At 42.9% G+C, this 23,496-nt stretch overlaps 1 protein-coding gene across 1 annotated transcript; it reads right to left on the bottom strand.

Annotated features, from left to right (window-relative positions):
* Nucleotides 1-8,119: 8,119 nt before the first annotated feature.
* On the bottom strand, nucleotides 8,120-22,919 carry B3GALT6 (beta-1,3-galactosyltransferase 6). Its single transcript, XM_037881210.2, has 2 exons — nucleotides 22,794-22,919; nucleotides 8,120-21,840 (listed from the first exon to the last, which is right to left on the bottom strand). Exon 2 carries the CDS (start codon nucleotides 21,337-21,339, stop codon nucleotides 20,299-20,301), a length of 1,041 nt encoding a protein of 346 aa, XP_037737138.1. The 5' UTR covers nucleotides 21,340-21,840; nucleotides 22,794-22,919; the 3' UTR covers nucleotides 8,120-20,298.
* Nucleotides 22,920-23,496: the final 577 nt, after the last annotated feature.

The following is a 23,496-nucleotide window of genomic DNA, read 5'->3' as shown; positions in this document are numbered from 1 at the left end:
AATAATTCCTGTGCTTAAAATGGTTGGGTTATTTTTTTACTTCCACCTATCTCCCCTCTATTGTTTACATATGGTCCTTTCAGTTCTTGAAATGGTTTCTTGGCTTGTGCTATAATCAATCACTCTTGAATTTTATGCTGGAATAAATATGCTGCTTGAAAAATAAATAGATCCTGCAGGATATTTAGATAAATAAATAAATAGATAGATCCTGCAGAATCCTCAGCTGTTGTGTGGCAAACAGAAGCAGGGAAACACACTGATCTGCCACAAGGGGCCTGTGGCTTCATTAACCCTCCTGTGGTGACATCTCGGGTGCAATATGCTGTTCCATATCAGGAGATGGCGTTCAGGTGGTGGCTTGCAGAAATCAGGACTGGAGTGATAAGCAAATAGGAGGCAGATGGGATAATTGTGGCCTTTTGAATTTTCATAAAACCTCTAAATATTTTCTGAGTTTCTCCATATTTCCCCCCAAAATCAACAGCAAGGAATGAGAAAGAGAGAGAGGGAGAGAGAACATAAAGAAAATGTGAATGAAAATGATAATATTTTAGCTGTTGTACATTTGCTCGTGCAGAGTCTATAGTCCATCTGTAAATGTACACGGCTGCCAGAGATCATTAAGTCAGATAACAGGGCTGGACCTAAACCAGGGCCAGATAATTGCATAGCCACTGGACAACATTTGCATCCTTATTATTATGAATAGCTGTGACCCCAGTCCTGCAATCTGAACTGCATGGGCAGAACCCCACAGAGACTTTAACTGGACTCTCTGCTAACACATTAGTCCCAGCACGCTGGTCAGATGGCAGGACCGGGGCCCACTGACATAGTGGCATGAAGACATACCGCACATTTAGCGATAATGAGGAAGACTTTGTCCCTCCCTGGAGCACCTACACCGACACTGTGCAACCTGCTGTGATATAAGTGTAACCAGCCCTGATTCTCCAGGCTGTAAACTAATCTTTGCAGTGTTCAGCAAGGGGTTTCTCCCCCATGTATTGTATTGCACAATTGGCCGGGTGCACCTGATTTGATAAGCATCAGAGTCAAGGGGAATCAGGCCCTTTGCAATCCAGGGACTTTTTCTTGTTTTCCTCTGAAACATCAGGTAGTCAGCAGGCCTGATTAAAAGGACCAATTGTCTGATCTCGTACAGGGTTCCCAGGCTTGGTAACTGACGTGTGGAGACCTGATTTCACAAGAAAAATGCTTTGTATCGGGCAAGAGTGAAGGATGCTCCTGTCAGCCCTGGGAATGTGCAGTGGCCAAAGGGAATTCCACCCATTGCTGAGCATTTTTGCCAGCTGACCTGTGGGTGTCTCAAGACTTGGGAGGAAAAGCACCAAAGAAACCCCTACCAGCTATTTACATGGGATCAGGTTCTCTGCTGTGCCAGAATATATGGAAATATATTGCGGTCAATTCTCTCCTCAGATAAGTTGGTGCAACACCTGCTGCTTTCAGTGGGAGCTGGACCTGCAAACCTGAGGGTGGGGATTGAGCACATTATGCCATGGCATCGTATGCTTTAGCACCAGGGCATTAACAGGGGCCTGTTTGGCCACGTTTTATACAATCTCACATCTCTTCTGATTTTCCAAGCGAAGGTGTAAGTACTTGTGCAGAGAAGGCCTGATTCGGTGAGCTTTTCTCAGAGGGAGTGGTATTTACTCATGAGAGTGGCGTCATTGATCACGAAGGCCCAGTGCGTGGGAAAGGATTCCTCAAAATTAGTGAGGATCACACAGACTCGGGCTCAGCATAAATAGAAGTGTCGCCCTAACAACGGTAACGTCACCCCTACACACCCTGCTTTAAAAAAAAATCCTTCATTCCACCCCTCCCTCTCCGAATGCCAGCATTGCAATGCCAAATGGATTTTTTTCTTCCAGGTGACTGAGTTGAGTGCACAGTGATTATTTACTCTCTCTCAGAGAGACTCCTGGAGTAGCTCAGCACATCGATATTAATTTAAAAAATCCATCAGTCACGTTCCCACTTGCTAATTAACTAAACAAAACCGGCAAAAAAGAGCCACACACACAACTGGTCAGGACATGTTTTTTTCCTTTGAAAATTTTGCAGGTTTTGTTGAAACACTTTTTTATTTTTACAAAAACCCAGAAAATTTTGACTGAAATGGAAAATATTTTTTGCAGAAATGTCCAGTTCTTTTAAAATGTTATTTCCTGTCAAAAAATACTTTGATGGAAATTTTCCCACCAGCTCTAACCACACACACATGCACGCATGCACGCACACGATCCTCCAAAGGCTTTGACTGGCACTGGTTTCATTTCTCAAACAGGGCAAAGCTCGATAGTCTCCTGTAACCTTTTAGCCCCGGTATGTCACTGGATTCCGTAAGTACTTCAATAGTGTAAAACCCAGGCACTTGGGCCTCAGATGGGGACCAGTCAAACACTGATCTCATTTCCAGCTTCGCCATGTGGCCTCCATGAAATATTCTTCATGCTGGACTTTGAGACATTAAGAGCATATTTTATGTTCTCTCTGTATATCTGGAAGCTCCACTGGTTTAAGCAGGGGGTTATCTGGGTGGGGATGGAACATGGCTGAGATGAGAGCAAGGTCCTATTATCTACCCTCAATTCCATGGAGGAATACACCCGGGAGTTAATAATGCTGGCTCAATCCCCATTGATTCCTGTGGGCTCCCTGCTGGCAACCCTCCCCCCCGCCTCCAGGAGTCTATCTTAAAAGGCAGCATTTATTAAGAAACATAACAATTCTAGCCACCAAACATGGTTCCACGCAGCTTGGGTTTCAGCTTTGTTTCCTTTGCTAACCAGAGACCAAGTCCTGTCCGCAACTCTATAAACACACAGTGACATCTAGTGGCTGAATGATATACTGCAGGTAAATATATCATACAGCCGGTTGAAAAATCCAATTTGATTTCCATTAAAAATTTCGAATGAACCAATTTCATTCTTAAAGCGCTACAGAAAATTTTAGTTTTTCTAATGGCAAAGAAAAAGAAAAGAAAAATTTCATTTCATTTTGAAGTGAAATTTTTGTTTTGCTTTTCAAAAACCGACTGAAAATTTCAATTTGAAACTAAAGAGAAAGTTTCATTTTTGTTTCAAATTTTTTTTTCATCTACAAGTTTAAAAAATGTCATTGACATCAAAATGTTACACCAAATGTTCACACTACTTCAACAAAAAGGCATTTTTCAAAGAAAAAAACCTTTCAGCTAGTAAGAAAAGGAGGACTTGTGGCACCTTAGAGACTAACCAATTTATTTGAGCATGAGCTTTCGTGAGCTACAGCTCACTTCATGCTCAAATAAATTGGTTAGTCTCTAAGGTGCCACAAGTCCTCCTTTTCTTTTTGCGAATACAAGGGTAGCTGGCCCATTACGGGAACTGAGTTTAGCCCCCATCTGTAATTGATCGGCTGCCTCCCAGCGGAGGTGGTGTGGCCAGTGATCATGTGATAGCTTGAAGATCACCTGGTCCTCATAAAAACCAGCAGAGGCAGGCAAGCAAATTTAGTTTACAGGTGACTTCTAGGCGAACGGCCTGCAGAGTGTTATCCTGAAGGGGGTAGGTTATGGAAGAGATGGGAGCTTGCTGGGACTCCCAAGCGGGTGGCCTGGGGAGTATAATTCTGTAGGGTGCAGATAGGTCCCTACAGACCCAAGGGGAAGAAGGAACTTGACTGAGGCATTTAGCTTGTGTTATTTTGAAGAAATAACAGGGAAGCCCTGAAGAAAAGGTGACTGGAATCCTGTAGCTGGAGTGTGCTCTTTGGTGCAGGGACCAGTGAGTTAGCCCCCTTGGCTTGCTTGAGGATGTCTAGAACTACTCTCCCAGAGGAGATGGAGGGTCCCTGGCAGCAATGCGGAATGACCAGCCCTGACCAAGTCAGCTGGCACAGGCCAGCTGTGGTTTTTAATTGCAGTATAGACATACTGTAAGAATCATCAGGGCTTGGACATAGGAGTTGGCAATTTGGAGAGCGCCTCAGACCTTTTACTATTTTGCAAACTTGCAAAGCAAGTTCCCAGTTTGTACAACCATTTCCCGCACCTCCTATCAGTGAAAGCTGGGTTTGGTTTCAAGGCAGATTCAATTAACAACGTATTTGCCTACCAAGGGAATCCTGTTCTATGTAGACAATGAAGAACCATGGAAGGCTATGCTTGCTCTTCTCTCCAGGCCAGAGAGAGAGCGCCCGTGCCCAGAGCAGTGACAGGTGCTCAGATACCAGGATGATGGGTACAAGTAGTATAACGGAGAGATTGCAAACCCCACACTTTAAAATTTGACTAGTGATTTGTACCTAAACTGAGACACCTTAAAGTAAAGTATAGGCTAGCTTCTGGCTTAACTTGATCTATTAGCTAATACAAACAAGACATGGGGGTGTGTTTACAGATCAAACATGAACATTGATGTTCTGTGATTTGTTTAGAAGTCCAATTAAAAGACCTTTCTATTCACATATCCTCCTACAATCTTGTGAAAGCAAAACACATTATAGCTGAGGTTTTGCATGAGAATTGGAAAGCAAAATTCACCATAAACAAAAATGAAACTGAACAGACTAGTCGCAAATGGTGAAATGCAAAATTTAAACAAATAGCAAAAATACTGGGGTTAAATGTTCTTGCCATTAATAGTAAGAGAGGTAAAGGACTTATTTTAAATCGTGATTTGTTATGTTGATAGTGTCTTAAAATCAGTCTCTCTGTCAGATAATGTCAGTCTTGCTCTTAATTTTGTTGCGAGGATGGTTTAGACTGGGACCACAGAGACTGGGTTCATCTGCTGGCTCTGCCACAGGCACCTAAAAATGGGGACAATAATATTTCCTTTGTACGTCTTGTCTATTTAGACTGTAAACTTCTGGGGGAAGAAACTGTCTCTTACTATGTGTACAGACAATGCTTAGCACAAAGGGGCTCATTCTCAGTTTGGGGCTTTTACGTGCTACTCTAATACAAATAACTACATAATTGTCTTTAGCTTGTAATAAGCCCATTGAAATATGCTCCAGTTGTTCATGGCCAGACCAGCCTGTTATGAATGAAAGTTTTGTTGTTGCTGTTGTTACTTGATTATCTCTATTCATTCTTCCCTCTTCTTACCCCTTTTTACTTTGCTATATCAACCTGTATTCATGTATGCCAGGAGGATAGCAAGGAACCTTTCCGAGTTTAGGCTCAATGCTTTATGGCTGCGACTGCTTATTTCTATTTGATTGCATGGGCTTGGAATAATTTCTGAAGTGATCTAAACTCAGTCATCCAAGTCCATAGAAACCAGAGCTAATCCAGCAATGAAGACAAAGAGACAATAAATTAAAGATGTAACATAGCCAGGGTCTACATAAAGCTAACTCATGCATAATTCACAATGCCTCCCAGCGAACTATGCAAAAGCCATACACGATCCAAGCCCTTTGCTCTCAGTTTCCTCAGGAACCATTGAGATTAACACGATGAAGATGTGAGAGTGTGCCTGCGAAAGCTCATTCCCCCCACCCTTACTCTAACTCTGATAACCATCAGGTTGCATGGAGCGCTCGAGGAGAGAGGGGGAAAGCTGAGACCTTTAGTCTGTAGCCAGATGCTGAGCAGGGGTGAAAGGCCGCACGTCTCCCGCGCCGGGTCTGGGATAATGAAGATGGGTCGCAGAAATGGTGGTGGTTTGAAGCTCTTATCCTGAGTGTTCTGGAGTCTGGTACATTTGCATCTCTGTGCAATGGCAAAGCAGGGCTCTCGGGGATGAGCTAGGCTATCGTTTATTGCCAGGGACTTTGCCTCTCCAGTGACTGGAAAAGCAATCTTGGGTTTAGAACTCACCCCGATGCGGAACCCCTCTTCTTCCCCTCAATACCTAAGTTTCCTCACCTCCCCTGAGTACCGGAGCACCAGCCAGCACAGAGAAGCCACTCAAGTTTCCTCTTCTTGGTAAGGATGCGTTAGCCGTCTCTCTCGCTATCAAGTAATCTAGGCTTTGCTGATCCTGCCCCTCCCTATGGTGTTTAGCTGTCAGCTAAGGTGCTCACAGGAATTCACACCCCTTTATACCCTGTTTGTCATTAGCCCCCTCTTAGTGATGGAAAAGCCAAGGCACCAAAATCAGGCGCTGATCCACATTTGGGTGAAAAGCAATATAGACGTGACTGTACGTCTCATGGTGAGCTAGGGCAAGGAACAAGGATTCAGCTCTCTCTGTTTTGTACGCCATAGATGGAACTTGGACACAATGGTGGTGGGGCTTTAGAAATGCTATTGGCAGTGGGTTAGACTGGTATAGAAAAGGGCCCTCTCACTGCGTGGGCTAAAGAAGAGAGGGGGGCTGTAGCAGAGCACTGCTGTAATCCAGACCAGGGAGAGGAGGGGGAACTCTCCCGGACTGCGATTTTAGCAGAGGAGAGGGAGCAGGGCTCGCCTTTACAGCCCCTTTCGAGTGAGCCAGATATCCAGTTCACTCTGTGACCAACACACCCACCTGGAATTCTACTCCTGGGCTGAATTTGAACATTGAAGGCCTCACAAAAATCTCTTGCCAGTCTCCTGAGCCACTTATGGCCAGATTTTTAAAGCTATTTAGGCACCGAGTAGGATTTTCAAAAGCACCTAGGCACCTAACTCCTATTGGGCCCCTAAGCACTTTTGAAAAAAGGAGTACTAGTGGCACCTTAGAGACTAACCAATTTATTTGAGCATAAGCTTTCGTGAGCTATAGCTCACTTCATCAGATGCATTATGCATCGAAAGCTTATGCTCAAATAAATTGGTTAGTCTCTAAGGTGCCACTAGTCCTCCTTTTTCTTTTTGCGAATACAGACTAACACAGCTGCTACTCTGAAACCTAAGCACTTTTGAAAATCTCACCAGGCACCTATCTACATCTTTAGGAGTCTAAATACCTTTAAAAATCTGTCCCTCACTCTCGGCTGCTTGCCTAGCAACTGTGATGCACAAACAGGTACTCGGGAACTCTCCCCAGGGAGCCGATAACCTGCCCAGTGTTCATTTTTGTTCCCATGAATAAAATTTTTGAGATTGATTTAATCTTTTCAATTTAATTTTGGTGCTTTGCTTTTATTATTTGCTTTCATTCCAGGCAATAATCCATCTGCAAATGATGTTGAATTTTAAACCGCGGTCAGAGTGAACATTTGCTGAGGGAAAATTATTAGCAAGGCTCTCTATCAGAAGAAGAGGTATAGACAGTGTAAATAAGTTAAATTAATGAATCTTGCTAATTCAATTTGCCCTTAGAAATTAAAACTAACCCAGGAAATCCTATTTGTTTGTATATGTCCCCTCTGAAGAGCATTAATACCTCATGCCACTGAGGTCATATATCAATTGTGAGACAGTGAAGCAAATCTAGGGCAAAATTACTAGAAAAGAGTATAATTGTTTGCATTATTGTAATACCTAGAGGACCCAATGGTGCTATACGCGTGGACAGTAAGACATACTGAATTTTAAACCGCGGTCAGAGTGAACATTTGCTGAGGGAAAATTATTAGCAAGGCTCTCTATCAGAAGAAGAGGTATAGACAGTGTAAATAAGTTAAATTAATGAATCTTGCTAATTCAATTTGCCCTTAGAAATTAAAACTAACCCAGGAAATCCTATTTGTTTGTATATGTCCCCTCTGAAGAGCATTAATACCTCATGCCACTGAGGTCATATATCAATTGTGAGACAGTGAAGCAAATCTAGGGCAAAATTACTAGAAAAGAGTATAATTGTTTGCATTATTGTAATACCTAGAGGACCCAATGGTGCTATACGCGTGGACAGTAAGACATACTCCCAGTCCTGAAGAGTTTACAATCTGTCCAAGGCAAGACAGACAACGTGTAGGTGAATGGAAATACTGTCATCTCCATTGCACAGAAGGGGCTCAGAGATACAGAAAGATTAAATGACTTACCTGAGATCACAAAAGGAATCTGTGGCAGAGACATAAATTCAGCCCAATGAACCCACATTACTTCCATTATTCAGCTTCACATTGGAAGTTAAGGCTGATGCCTGCATTGAGCGGAGAAGGTCAGTTGAGCAGGGAAATGTGTTTGGTTTGATAAATGCAACAGGAATTCCTTCCCTTCAGTTGAGGCAAGATTTTATTGTGTGAACAACAAAAGGTTCTGAGGATTGAATTGGATGAATCCTCCAAAATCTGAGTATCAGTCTGGACTATGCAAACCTCTTGGGCCTGCATATTGAAATGCAACTTTTGTAAAACGAGCCTGTTTTCAAGACACTTCTACTTCTATTCCTGGTCAGAACTAGCAAACCCCTGATCCAACTCCCATTTAAGTCAAAGGACCATTTCCATTTCCAGGAATTAGAAAGGGTCCTAAAACAAAGACTCCAGGCTTCAAGATGAAAAATAACACGGAGAAAATTCACTGGGCTTTTTGCAGACTTCAAAAAACAGATTCAGTTCAGGGTTGCTTCCAATTTTAGGTGAGTTTGGGTCAATTCTTCTGCTGCAGTCAGGATCCCTGTCTATAATTTTCAAAGTTCATTAGAGTTCGGAACATGTTGCATTTTAGTTTCCAAATCATTTTTCCAAGCCATATAATATACAAATGCTTATGATCCTTGGACAAACTACTACTAACATTCTGCTCTTTCATGTCTTTGAACTTGCAACATGGCAAGCTACATGAAAGTAACCAATTGAAACGAATAATTGGAGAGTTTTCCAGCACATAATTGCTGCCCTGGATAAAAATAATAATGGATTTCTTGATTTATTTTTCTTCATTCCCTACTCTGCATAACATAATCTAGCGGTGTTAATGAGAATGGGTGAGCAATCAGGTTAAATGTGTTATTAAAGTTTAAATACTCCACTGTATTTATAGCCAACAAATGAGAGATTATTTGACTTCATGCTAGTGAAATAATAGATTGTGTTCATAATCTGATAATTGCAAAGTGCTTTACAAATATAAATTAAGCTCAACATTACTCCTCGGTGATAAGTTTTATGATACCCATTTTACAAAGAGAGAATCAAACACAGAAAGGTAAGGCCTAATTTTTGTAGAATGCCTACTAATTCTGAGTGCCCAAATTGACACTTTGGGCCTGATTTGCAGAGATTCTGAGCATATGCAGCTCCTATTGACTTAAATTGGGGTCAGCAGCACCATGCAATGCCAGAGCCAGGGTGTCTCAAATTGGGCACTCAAAAAATGAGTCCCCAAAAATTGAAAATTTAAACCTAAGTGATCTTCTCAAGGCCACAGAGCAAGGCACATGCATAATCAAGGATAGGAGCCAGGAGTCATCTACACCTGTGCTCTAACTGTCCTCTCTGGCAGGATAGCTTTATTCTACCAAACATCCAATAACCCACAACGTTCCTTTGTGACTAGTTGACTATGTAGCATTGCTACTTGATATTAAACAGGTCAATTTATATACTGATAGAGTTGCTCCCTGGGAACCAGGGATTAATATTTTAACTGAGATTCTTATAAAAGGAGAAAAGGAGTATTTGTGGCACCTTAGAGACTAATTTTAAATTTGTTAGTCTCTTAGGTGCCACAAGTACTCCTTTTCTTTTTGCGGATACAGACTAACACGGCTGCTACTCTGAAACTTATAAAAGGAGATTACCTCCATGCTGTTTGACCATCTCCGTTCCAGGACTGGTTTGTATAGTGTAAATAAACAAGTTGAATTAAGAATATACCTAGACTCTCCATCACTAATTTCTCCTCTAATTGAAAGCCAGCCAGCAATGCCCCAACGTCTGCTACTGCTTTCATTCACCAAAGAATAATCTTTCCTCTTTTTATGAAATGCATTTTGAATGCAAGGTCTTTTTAACTGCAGTACAGCCCTACAATCAATTGCTCCAAAGACATGAAAGGAAATAATTACCTAAGTGCACATCACTTGCTTTATGGCTCTAAAGCTAGTATGTATATTGCCACCTGCCACACTGTGGGTATGTTGCATGCCATAAAGAGAGAGTGCACCACAGGATACATCTTCCCATAACCACTTTCCTGTGCAATGCAACAGCAAGATGCATAAAAGCATACATCCCCTCCCCTCCACATTTTATTTTCTTGTTCAGGCTGCTTTACACAACATTAGCAGTGATCTTCCATCACTTATAGCTGTTGTCTGTTGAGCAGAATTTTTCATGGAAGTTTACTTTCTTCCTGGCTTTGCAGCATTCCCTGTGGTCATTTGGGTTTTGCACAAATCGCAGTAGAGAACAACTCTTGCTTGTCTGTGATTTGTTGTGGACAGAGAACAAGGCATGGGCTGTAGAGATAGGGTGCCAAACATTTAGCCCTTGGGCCAGATCTGATGTATTGGCATGACCATGTGTTCCGCACTACAGTAGCCACAGAACAAAGCTATAGTTTTCAAAAGGGCTGGAAGCAATTAGGCACACAATTCCCACTGAAAGTCTATAGAAACCAGGTGTCCAGTTCCCACAGATAAGTATTTCTCAATGAACGGTCCATGGACTGGTGCTGGTCCCTGAGATGTCCCTGACACAGTTTAGGAAGGCAGCAAGCCGGTGCCTGGTATCAAAAAGATTGAGAAACAATGAGATAGATGCCTTTGAAAAGCCCAGCCCTAATTAATTTTCATGTATTCGCATTAACAATTCATCCAACACTTATAAGGCCAAATGCAAACAAACACCTCTTTGCCTATTCACAAATACAGGGCTCAATTCAGGCTGCAGGCAAAGTCCCCCCTAAAGCAAATGCACATTAATGCAGTGAAAGCAGGTTTAGTGATGGCCTTTTACTAGATGCCCTCAGCTCCAAGCACAGCCAGTAGGCAAAACATACAGATTTATGTTATCAGTACAAAATTCAATAGCTTGTTGTAGGTGCCCATGGCATAATATAGTACAAATATTCAAACAGCTCCCTTATTACAACTCCAGCATTCCCATCCAACAGTTAACCAGCAAAGCCAGGCAATACAAACCGAAAGTCTCCCCGTCTCCCACCACAATCAAAGTTGTCCTCACTCTCTAAAAGCTGGAGAAAAGAGATCGGTTTTGCAGCATGTGCTTAAGGGCAACTTCAGTTCATGAAAACACAACGGACAGAGCGTTGGTTTATATGACAGTAAGGCCTGATCCAGCAACTTGCTCTCCACGGATGAGCCCTGGTTGTCAGAGTCTCAGTAGAGCCAATGGGGCTCCACTTTGGTGCAAGAGACCCAGCTTGACAGGATCAGATTGCAGGATTGGGGTCATAGTTATGATCACGTAATGCAGGGCCACCTTAAATTGGTGCAGGCTTTTTCGGTTCCTTTTACATGCCCAGCACGCATATTGGGGGGTTCTGTATGGTCATGATGGCATTCAAGAGATCTGAAGGAGAAACTTCTTACAAGTGGGCAGCCTATTCTACTGGAGATGGGCATTTCCCAGAGGAATTATCATAAACGTTTGCCATTAAATTATTTACTGGCACTATTGCTTTCAACCATTCTCTACAATGAGCTGCCACATTTGAGAGATTAAAGACAAACCAAGACCATTAAGCACATGGCTTGACTTTGTATTATCAGGATCCCAAAACTGCAATCCCACTTCACAGTTCAGTTTGGTGCCAGCTATTTTCCTTGACGTAATGCAGAATTGAACGTTTAATGGATTTCTTTTCCCTGAAGATTTTTTCCCCATTAGTTGGAGAAAGATAAATACAAGTGTGAATATGAGGTAAAAACTGGCAGGCATGCCAGACCAAAAAAATAAATAAAAATTGCATTTCAATTGTGACAAGTTAGTTATGGCCTGATTATCCGAATTCCTTAGCATCTGGAATTCCCATTAAAGGCAATGGCAGACCTCCCATTGACTAATGGTAGAGGATCAAACCCCCAAAGGTATTATATTAATATACTATAAATTACAGGATAAATGCAGAGGGCCAGATGCTAATCACAGCCCCATGTGGTGTGCATCACTGCACATCAGTAACTGCACTTTAATGAAGTGCACCACTGAAACACTATTGCTGTAGGTCAGGATGTACAACAACTGTGATAACATGCCTTAGGGCATTACTAATACACCTGTTTTTTCTTGTACATTTATCCTAAAATAATCTAATTAACATCTTGACAGATCTGACATTTCTGAAATCAGAATTTAGAGCATGAAAAAAAATTCCAAGCCAGCCCTGAGAATTTAACTGACTGGTAAGGCAATTGATGGAGTAGCTGAATTACAAGGACATGAGAACAAACATGTAGATTTGCTAAGTTAAGATGAACAAGCCAAACATGCTCAAAACAGTTATGGTAGGTGTCCTTTAGCAAAGTCTGCTTCCGCTTCTTCTGGTGTTTAAGAAAAAAACCCACCAAAATACAACTTAAGTGTTGAAAGTCTGCCCTGCTTTCCACTGCATTGAATGTAGCTTGCATGCTACACACAAGCAGGTGTGACAAGAGTGTTACTAGTATTTAAACTGGTCCTCAGTTTAAGACCACCCCAGAAAACTGGGCAGGTAGCAACCTTTAAATTCTTAAAGAACGTCACAACACATCATTCAAAGAATCCTCCTTCCCAAGCAACAGAGCTACTTCCTCCTCAGGTCTGGAGAAGCCTCTGTTGACCTAGTGCCCCGATTCCATGGGATAGGGAGCCAGATGGCCAGTGAAACCTCTATTCCAGTCTAAATTTGCTCTTGCAGATATTTATTAAACAAAAAGTAAAATCCTACATTAATATAATATTAAATCTGCAAATTTAGACCCTGATCCAGCAAAGCACTTAAGCACCTGAGTAATCTCAATGAAGTCAAAGGGACTACTTATGTGTCTAAATTTAAACATGCTTAAATGCTTTTCTGGCTCAAAGCCTTAAGCACAAAAGTTACATAATGAACATGTTAAGGTTTGTATAGCAAGATTGATTGGCTCACATTGTGTCATCACACAATTTTGTCATTTTTTAACAACTTGCATAACCATTTTTCTTGCGCTTTAGCCACATAGGATATTGTCATTTTAGAGTTCAGTTGATTTCTTAACTTACATAAAAAGGGGCTGAAACTACATACTGAAATAAGGCATGAGTGACAGCAGTGTGTTATAAAGGGATGTCACACTGCAATCTTAACTTTAGCTTTGGCTGTCATTAATGTGGTAACACAGGTTTGTCAGATCCCAAGCACAGAAGTAATTATAAATGATTAATGTACGCATTTCAGAAGCAAGTATCAGAAGGGTAGCCGTGTTTGCCGCTTTTACAGATCCAGACTAAGAGTCCTGTGGCACCTTATAGACTAACAGACATATGGAGCATAAGCTTTCGTGGGGGAATACCCTGTATCCGACGAAGTGGGCATTCACCCGCGAAAGCTTATGCTCGAATATGTCTGTTAGTCTGTAAGGTGCCACAGGACTCTTTGCCGCTATTTCAGCAGCACAGTCTTTATCTATCAAATCACTACTTCCCCAGGATTGTACATCAGCAAATGCAGTAATATACTTAATACAGGTGTCACACTGTGCTGAGTATCTGAGTCATCTCTTCTAATTAGGTCAGAGCTATTCATAGTTAGGTCAGAGCTGTTCTTTTTATACCACACTAGAAATCAACCAATATGGCTAGTGATGCCTTAAATTTGCTAAATCTTTCCAAATGCTGTATACCAGGAATAACTGCATTCTTTTTATAGGAAGATTAAAATTGTAAAGAGGAGACATTAAGTATTGGTACTCCAGGTAGCATGTATGAAAGTTTTTCCTTGACAGGAAAGAACAAACAGGTGACCACAGAGCTGCCAATGAAAACCGGTAACCTTTCACAACCAAAATATAAAATTTGTATATAGTTGGAAGAAATAACCGCTTCTAACTCAAATTCATTTTGGACCTGTAACTAATTCATTTGTAAAATGTCGAACACATAGGATTATTCTAATAAAGACAAGACTCTGTCAGTGCTAGTTTTCTGATCTGTTTCTTTCAATGCCAATTTAGCAGTAAGAGAGAAGATGGGTAAGAATATAGACACTTTTCCAGTAGGAGCAGAACTCAGCAAACAGGAGAGATGTTTTGAAAATGTGCTTTCAGTTGAACAAATTATTCTACTGACATCTGAAAATCACCTGCAGATATTAAAGTGAAGTGTCTTATGTTTTGCCAGAATTTTTAAAACCCACTGTCTATAGGATTTGTATATCAGATTAGACATGGAATGGTTTTTGAGAAGTTAGGGTAGGACCCCAAGCCCATTTAAATCAATGGGAGTCATTCTACTTACTTCATTGTACTGGGATCAAACCCTTTCATACCTGCTAACAATTAGAAATGAAGGTAAATATGTGCAGCATTTGCCCAAATACTAGTTTCTGTGTATTCTGTACATTATTTATTGTATAAATGTGTCCATATCATTGGACCTGATCTTGCAGAGCTAAGGCAGAAAAAGAGACAACCTAGGAAGAATGTTGATGTAAGCGCTGAGACACGTTTTGGACTTGTTTGCATTGTGTTTAATAAATGGAGCCTGCATGCTGATTTGGGATTCTGGGCATGATGGGAACATTACATAATTTATGGAAATGTTGCACATGCAAGGACTGTACGATTGGGCCAACTGCCTATACCTCTACTACGCAACGGTATAGAAAAAAATTAAATATAACCAAAGTTCATATTGAAGTTGACTTTTTTCCATACTATACAAGAAGTGACCATGACAGCAACAGTAATTTTAATAAAAGTTCTAGCACAGAGACATTTTTTGGCCAATAAAGGCATAAAACTAAGGAGATGGATAGCTATAACATGCAGTATACAAGATGCTTCTTATCACGAGTACTTTTAGTTTCTTACCATTCTTCTCTATACAAAGGCTGAAAGAACAGACAACTGTGACCTCCAACTGGCAATGCTGCATAGCTGAAAATGGGTGACTACACTGGGCACAAAACCTCAACTATTGTATTGTTTCTAAAGGCACACTTTATAACCAGCAACTTCCAGCTTCAAGAAGGTCCAGTAAGTAAATTAATACACCCCACAGCTGACTAGATATTGGATAAAAACGGAGGGTGGTCTGTATTAGAAGATAAGAATTAACTAGCAAAGTAGCATATCAGGAATGAAATAGTTTTAAGATATTTCACAGAGGTATATGAAGGAACACCTGCAGGAATACTCTAGATAGCACATCCAAAATAACCATTTCTATATATGCTCTATTGACAGCTTATGTCAAGTATACAGCAACATTAAATTCTACTTCAGCTATGATTCTGGAGTTGATCGGAAATTCATAGAAGAGCAAAGCATAACCACCTTTCAATACCCCTAATGTTTTTCTTAATAATTTCTTTTTCCTGGCATTAAGGCTAACGCAGCTGTGGCATGAAATAGTTCCTCCAGTAGTTCAAAGGCCAAAATTAACTGATGTAAGTATATAAAATGTAATATCTGCCACAAATAGCAAATTTTAATGCTGAACTTCTGCATTCTTTATATGGACAAGATTAGACAGCAGGGAAATTTGTTTTTCCTGGTAGCGGTTTCTTGCAACTCCAAGAAGAGTATTTAGTTTAGGTAAATAGGTAACTGACTTCTAGATGCAGGCCCTTACTGAAAGGGCAATATGTTTTTTAAAATAGCAAAACTATTTTTAATTGATTTGTTAAATTTTTAATATAAGACTCAGCTAGCTCACTTTTACACATTAAACAAGATCACAAATCATTCTGCATGCCATTTTAAAAATCACCCAAAGGAAAGCAAAATTTCTGTTTTTCTATTTGAATTTACATCAGAGTGACCATTTTAAGAGGAATTCAATAGGTGCACCAAAATCTTTCGGTCTTGTACTTGAAACACTATCGTGGTAATAGGATTTTATAAAGGACCTAATTTAAGGCATGCAACTTCTAACATGGATGACAGACAATTCTATATGTACAATTTGAAAACTATTAAACTATTAAAGAAATCATCCAGTGAATAACAAAAAAAAATAAAAAGTTAAAAATGTTTTTAATGTTCTGTCAAACAGCATAGTTTTACTATAGCCCTGCAAAGAACATAAGTGTAATATTAATATAATATTTCAAATAAACAGTGACTTGCAGCCCACATCAACTGCTATTTAGAATACTGTTTAGGTCAACTGAGGTGAGCCATCTTCCTCTTGTCTTCCAGGGAAGAGTCCTATGGACATTTTCTGCAACACCATAATAGTAACAAGTATAAATGGCTGACTTTTTTTTTTTTTTTTTTTAAATGAGGAACTCCCTTAGAAGTCAACTGAAATGCTATTTAAATAAAAGTTTGATTCCATATAATTAATTTAACACAGACGTGAAAAATTACAAATGAATATATTTTGGGCCTGATCTTGCTTCTATTGAAATCAGTGGCAAAACTCCCACTAACTTCAATACGAGGATCTTTAAGGAAAGGCCAAAATACTTTTTACTTGTTAGGAGCAGAGGTTAGGCACTCTGGGTGAAATCCTGGCCCCCATGAAGACAATGGACTTTCCCATTAGCTTCAACAGGGCCAGGTTTTCACTTGTTTTTCAAACAGCAGTACAGGACGTCTAATCACCTAAACCATGAAATCCTTATACTGCATTAAATTTCTCTGATGTCAACATCCCTTGTAAAAGAAATACAGAATTCAGTCATAAGGTCAGAAAAATGATTTTCAGCTCTTTTGTTTTAAAATATATTTGTCGTTTAACCCTATATTTTATATACGTGTGTGTGTGTGCGCACGTGTGCGCATGCATGTGCTGTTCTGGATCTGGGATCTTAAATGCAAATTTTAAAATATAGGTTCATAATTAAATGCAAACAAAACATTTTAATGCAACAGTTAGGGTTGAAATATCAAGCACTTGAGAGTCAAGCAATATAAAACATCGCCTGTGTAAAGTTACTTGATATTTAACCTTAACATTGCATTAACAGAAGGCTTTTTACATGTGACTTTCTAATTAAAGAAATACAACTCTTGAGTTATTTGGCTTGTGAAGCTGATAATGATCCTGGATTTATAATAATGACTTCCGGGTCACCAGTTCTCTTTGCTGATTAACTCAGCAGACTCTCTGCCCCAGTGACTAACAGAACCAACCTTAAAAGACTTTTTAAACTCACTGAACTGCAATTTATTTGGCTTGCAGATCTTGCAAACTTTGCCAGTTCGACTGAGCATCCAACATGCAAAATAGCAGTCATTAAAAATTCAACTTTGGAATTTTTAAAGTGTCAATCAGATCTACGAAGTCAGACAGGTTTGAATTTCTTTTATCTTGAGGCACTTGAGAGTTTTTCAAGCATAAATATTCTGATCAGAACATATGGGAAAATGTTTTTTCTATATTCCAGAAACATAAAAAAATGGATCAACTTACATAAGTCATACCTTCCAAAACAATTAATTTTTGAACTGAGAGGCAAAACATAGGTAATTCTAGACCAGAAGGACTTTGTTACTCAAATTTGTTGTTAGATTTCAAATAGAACTATATTTACCACAATAATTTATGGACTTAATTCTTCAAGGTGCTGGGCACTCTGGTCTTGATTTTAATTTAAGTATGTGAATAGTCCCAATGAAATCAAGAGGACTACTCATATGTTTAAGTAAGTACTTTGTAGGATGAAGCTCAATATTCTTGGAACTCAGGGGCATAGCAAGAACTCAGCATTCTACAAAAAAATTAACCATCAGTGTGTGTGCGCGCATTTGTATGTTTTCTTCCAGCCAGATGTCACATGGGATTTGACAATTAATTTTCCATTCTTCTGAACCTCAAATTCTCATCCTCACATGAAAGCTCCGAAAAGAGAACCTTTCAAAAAAAAAAAAAAAACAGAACAAAACAACAAAGAAGCAACAATGCCCGTGACTTACATAAACATTGATATTTAGACAAATGGGTGATTAGTACATTCTTACCAGGTTAAGAGAGTCATGCAGCAGATTTTTGGATCTACAACTCAGACCCTATTTAAATTAGGAACTGTACATCAATAAATTAAAGCATTTCACAAATAATACTTGTGAAACTTAACACACTTTCTTAAATAATTATAAAATAAGATGATACTTAGCTATCTTAAACTTTTAACAATAATAGTACATTTACAATATTTATAAATAAATTATCACAATTACAAACACTGAACTATGTGTGTACAATACTAACTTAGCCCAAAGACCAAAGAGACATACAGACTTTAAAAGGATTACTGAAACCAATTTAATGTCTTGCAACCAGGTGAAGTCTTAAACTTTTTGTTCTGCAGGAATATATTCCACTGAAGGGCACATCTGCAGTAAGTGTCACTATGTCCAAGTACAAAAGACTGGATGCATCAGATTAAATAAGTTACTTTTTCGATGTCTTCATTAGCTAATTTTGTTTTTAGAAGGAAAGTTACAGAATGTATTGTTGAAATACTTAATGTAAATAAGGAGTTGTTTTCCTTTCCAAAAAGAGTTTTTTTCCACTTAATTCTCTCAAGAAATTGTTTAAAACTAGATAGAAGAAGTGCATTTTAATGACGAGAAAATAAATACACTTGATTCCTTTGGAATAAATTACTAAGTTGGGTCTGAAAAGCAAAAATGTTATGATGTCAGCACCAAATCTTATTATTTGAAGTTGAAGTCTCCCTCCACAGGTAAGAGAAAGGTGTACCGTCCAGTGAGAGAAAGAAATAATAATAGTATGAAAGTGCACTGTGCAACAGACTGTAAGAAAGACTGAAGAGTGTGAACATGCCCTTTAGGCATCAACTTTAAAGCTGATGTGTCTTTACTAGAAAAGAGATCTGTTGCTGACAAGGGTTTTCAGAAGGGAGTCCCCCTGGACCAGTGTGGACAAAGGTGTAACCGTGTGCACAGATGGAACCATTTTCAACACCATTACAGGATATCAGGATTATTCAGTCACACAACTAAAAGTCTGCACAGAAAATGTGTTAGAATTATTTGAGAGTGTAATGCATTCTGTCACTGTGCTAAAAGTGGCCCATTTATACCCTCAGTTACACACCAAACATGCCCAACAATCCTTGTCAGCAATGGATTCATTTGTAGTGTAGACAGGACTACAGAGAAGTGAAAAAATAAACCCCAATCATTTACATACCATATTAGCAACTAAAATAGCCAATTCTTCAGATTTATTTTTTTTAAACAGATCTATTGCTTTATTTTGAAAATCTAGTCCAGATAACTTGATAAAATTTTGTACTTCCAATTTGAGACGTTATAGGTCCAATCCTGCTAACTCTTACTCACATAGGTTATCCTTACTGATGTAAGTAGTCCTATTGTTTGCATAATTAGATCATATACTTCTTAGTGGGATCATTTTTTGTAAAAATTAGGAAGTTAAGATTTCTTTGTACACAATGCACTTGGAGAATACAAGAGCAGTTTCTAATCCCAATAACCGAGTGCTAGGTTTGTAGCATAAATGTCTACTTCCAAATCAAGATAGTTGAGAACCTACCCTAATACTGCAATATGGCATGACACATACACTTTTCAAAATACAGACCTATTTAGTAGCTGCCAGATAATCCAGATTACATAGTACATCATAAACTATTTTAAAAAAATTATTGAAGATTTAAATTCAGGGATATTACCCAAAACCTATTATAATTAAATCAGAACTCTTTCCAAAGACTGGACACACCACCCTCCCCCTCATCGAGAGTATAAAGTAACCAGTGCAAATATCTCAACAACACTTCCCTTCATTTAGATGCCAGGCCAGTGGTTCTAGCCAGCCACCTGCTTCCACTGGCACTAGCAACTGATTTGCTCTCTCTTTATTACAGTCTTAAAAACTTGCCAATATGGTTGGCCAAAATGACACTTTTTCCCTGAAAAAATTAAACAGTAGACATTATTTTCACAATCTTGGGGATGGTGTGAAGGCATGACACGTTCTCAACAAACAAACTCTGGAATCTGGGACACATCTTCCAACCTGCTCTGCATCCAAGTTATTTAAAAAAAAGTTTTCTTTTTTCCCCCCTTTGCACTAAATTCCATCATATAACCTTTCCCTCACTTCCCCCTTTATTCCTGTATTTTGTGTTTCAGTAGCTTTTATGAATTATGGTGCTATGTTGGTCCTGCACACAGTCTTGACGTATGAATCGTGCAAAATCTCAGAATAATTTTTAAGCCTTACATACAAGGGTGTGCCCATATGACACTGATCCAGCCCAGAGAGTTATCCTTTGACACTTTGCCCTTCCTTTTTCCAAAACTTTCAGGGGATGCCATCTTTCCTTTGGCAACACTGTGAAGGAGGCACTCCCCAGTCATACATGTAGGATAGCCTGAGCTTAACCTCCTCCTTGCAGAGCTTCCCTTCTTTGGCCAAAGTCTGATGCTTCTCTAACATGTCCTCAATGCTCTGCTTGTGAGTGACAATATACTTATTGTTGCAGCCCCGTGACTTGTACTCAGTGTCAAAACGTGGGTCATGCACCCTCTTCACATCAACAGGAGCCAGCCAAGCCCCGAGCGAGACATCTTCACTCTGCCACATGTTGAAATAGTCTTGGCTGAGTCGCAGGTAATGCACCAGGTCTGCAGACAGCACATAGCCACCACCCAGGGCGTAAGGCAGGTAGTAGTCGCATAGGAGCCAGGTGCTCTCTTTCCATTTGCCACCCGACTTCACTCGACCACGGCCAGAAAAGAAGCCCCAGTAGAGACGACGTGGCTCCTTGGTCCTCAGCTCTTCCACGAGTACGTCCAGGCGTACAAAGGTGTCATCATCAGCCTTGAGGACAAAGCGGAAGTCCAAGTGCAGATCAAGCCAGACATACATTGCCAGGACCTTGGTAGTCAGGTTCTCATAGGAATCACGAAGCTCAGGCAGCAACAGCAGGTCCCGATGACGGCTCTGCTCCAACTCTAAGCTGTGAAGCTCCTCCCCAGCCAGGCTGCCTGTGCCAATCACGAAACGACACCAGATGTCGTCCTGAGGGGGCCGGCCAGCCATCGAGAGCCAGGTGCTGCGGATGATGCTGCGGCGCTCTGTATACTTGGGGCCGCTGGCGATGAGGACAGCCAGGAAAGCCGTCTCCTCAGGGGGCAGCGGGGCTGCCAGTAGGGGCGGCCCGGCTCCCACTCCACCGCGGGGCGGCTGCAGTGCCTGGTTGTGGGGCAGACCCCGACCTGGCAAGGGCCTGAGGCTCTCTGAGGTGCACTTGGCCAGGTAGAGCAGGACTACAGCGAAGAGCGCCAGGCCACCCAGGCCCAGCGCTGTCTTGTGGCGACACAGGAGCCGCAGCAGCTTCATCGTGGCAGGGAGAGACACCGACGCCTCCTCGGAGGCCGAGGCGAGAACCAGGCCCAAGGCTGCTATGGGCACCCCCTTCCTAGGGCAGCACCAGGCCAGGCCCAGCCCTCACACCTCCCTCCTCCCGAGCGGGCAGCGCAAACCTCAGCCCCCACAATGGCTCCTGCCCCTCAGCCACAGGCCCCACCCTCAGCACCTTGCGCGGCCCTGAGGATTAGGCAGGAATCGCAGCAGTCCTGCCCCCTTCCAGCTGAATGTCCTGGATGGAGACTGGTACGGGTAGCGGGCTGGGAGACTCTTCCTCTCCGAGCACAGTGAGGGCGCCACAAGTCCCCTCAGCGGCGGCTTCATGCCCTGGTCCCTCCACCACTTTCTCTTCGCTCACGGAGCCGTGCCAGCAGCTCCCTCGCTGCCGAGTCAGCGTGAGCAGCACCCGCTGCGGGGCCGCCTGCCCCTGTGCCGGGGGAGAGACTCGGACAGGGGAGAGGCTGGGGCTCGCACCTAGGGTGACCAGATGCAAGAATTAAAATATCGGGACACGTGGGGGGGGGGGGGGAGATGGGCAGCAGGTGGACCCCCCCCACACTCCCCCCCCCCAAGACTGGAACCCCCAAGCCCTCCCTCTCCCCCCCCCCCCCAGACTGGAACCCCAAGCCCCCCCCCTCCTCCTCCAGGCTGAAACCCCTCTCTATTCCCCCCCATCTGGAACCCTGAGCCCCCCTCCCCCCACGGCTGGAACCCCGAGGCCCCCCCCTCTCCCCCGCCCCGCGGCTGGAACCCCGAGGCCCCCCCCCGCGGCTGGAACCCCTCTCTCTCTCCCCCCGCGGCTGGAACCCCGAGGCCCCCCTCTTTCTTTCCCCCCCGCCCCGTGGCTGGAACCCCGAGGCCCCCCTCTTTCTTTCCCCCCCGCCCCGTGGCTGGAACCCCGAGGCCCCCCTCTTTCTCTCCCCCCCCCCGTGGCTGGAACCCCGAGGCCCCCCAGGCTGAAACCCCAAGCCCCCCTTTCCTCCCCCAGGCTGAAACCCCTCTCTATTCCCTCCCCCTGGAACCTCGAGCCCCCCTCCCCCTGCGCTGGAACCCCGAGCCCCCCGCGGCTGGAACCCCGAGCCCCCCCTTCTCTCTCCCCCCCCCCCCCGCCCCGCGGCTGGAACCCCGAGCCCCCCCCTCTCTCTCTCCCCCCACCGCCCCGCCCCGCGGCTGGAACCCCGAGCCCCCCTCTCTCTCTCTCTCCCCCCATCGCCCCGCCCCGCGGCTGGAACCCCGAGCCCCCCTCTCTCCCCCCGCTCCCGGCTCGAACCCCGAGGCCCCCCTCTCCCCGCGCAGCCCCAGCACCACGGGTCGGGGGCGCACGGCCCCGGCTCCGGCCCCCGCTGCAAGGCCGGGGCTCCGGGCTGGGGTAAGGCGGGGTTGGGGCGCGGGAGGAAGCGCGGGCTCCGGGGCCGGGCGGCACTTACCTCGCGCGGCTCCCCCCGCACCGGCGGGGTCCCCCTCTGGGTCCTAGGCGGAGGAAAGGCCAGGTGGCTCTGCGCGCCGCAGCGACTTCCGCCCGCAGGCCCCGCCCCCGCAGCTCCCATTGGCCGCAGTTCCCCACCAATGGGAGCTGCGGAGCCGGCGCGGGTGGCGGGGGCAGCGCAGGGAGATGTCCCCGCTTCTGGGGAGGGAGCCCCCTAGCCCGCCAGTGTAAAAACTCCGAGACTCGGGTGCCCGGGGTTCTCTTGTGGGCAGGCGGTGGAGGGTGGGCAGCTGGGGGCTGACATGGGGCCTTTGGACACTGGTTACTCTGACCGCCAAGGCCCAGAGCCTCAAAGGTATTGAGGTGCCTAACTCCCCTTCCCATAGAAATCAATGGGAATTAGGCACCTTAGTACCCATGTGAAGTAATTTAGAAAGGATCAGCTGGGGCTTCCCAGTCAGGGGTTGCACTGGAATGCTTTCTGATGGAAGAGCAGTTTATTTGGAGACTTCCATGTTGTATTTTGGAAACTAAACTTAAAAAAAAGAAAAATTAACCCTCTTGCCCGTAGGCTGGCAAAGGTAACCTGCACATTGTGAACTAAGCATGACACAGCGATGTCTGCCTGAGTCGGCAGACACCCTTCTGCAATCACTCTGAGAGGTGAGGTGACCAAGGCCTGGAGAAGGGCGCTAAGGTACTGA

Source organism: Chelonia mydas, chromosome 18 (genome assembly GCF_015237465.2).
Source record: "Chelonia mydas isolate rCheMyd1 chromosome 18, rCheMyd1.pri.v2, whole genome shotgun sequence".
Lineage (NCBI taxonomy): Eukaryota > Metazoa > Chordata > Testudines > Cheloniidae > Chelonia > Chelonia mydas.
This window is presented reverse-complemented; position numbering and strand designations above follow the sequence as displayed.

Bases quoted from the DNA above. Each gene is read 5' to 3' on its own strand.
- B3GALT6 (XM_037881210.2), bottom strand. From the start codon at position 21,339: ATGAAGCTGCTGCGGCTCCTGTGTCGCCACAAGACAGCGCTGGGCCTG.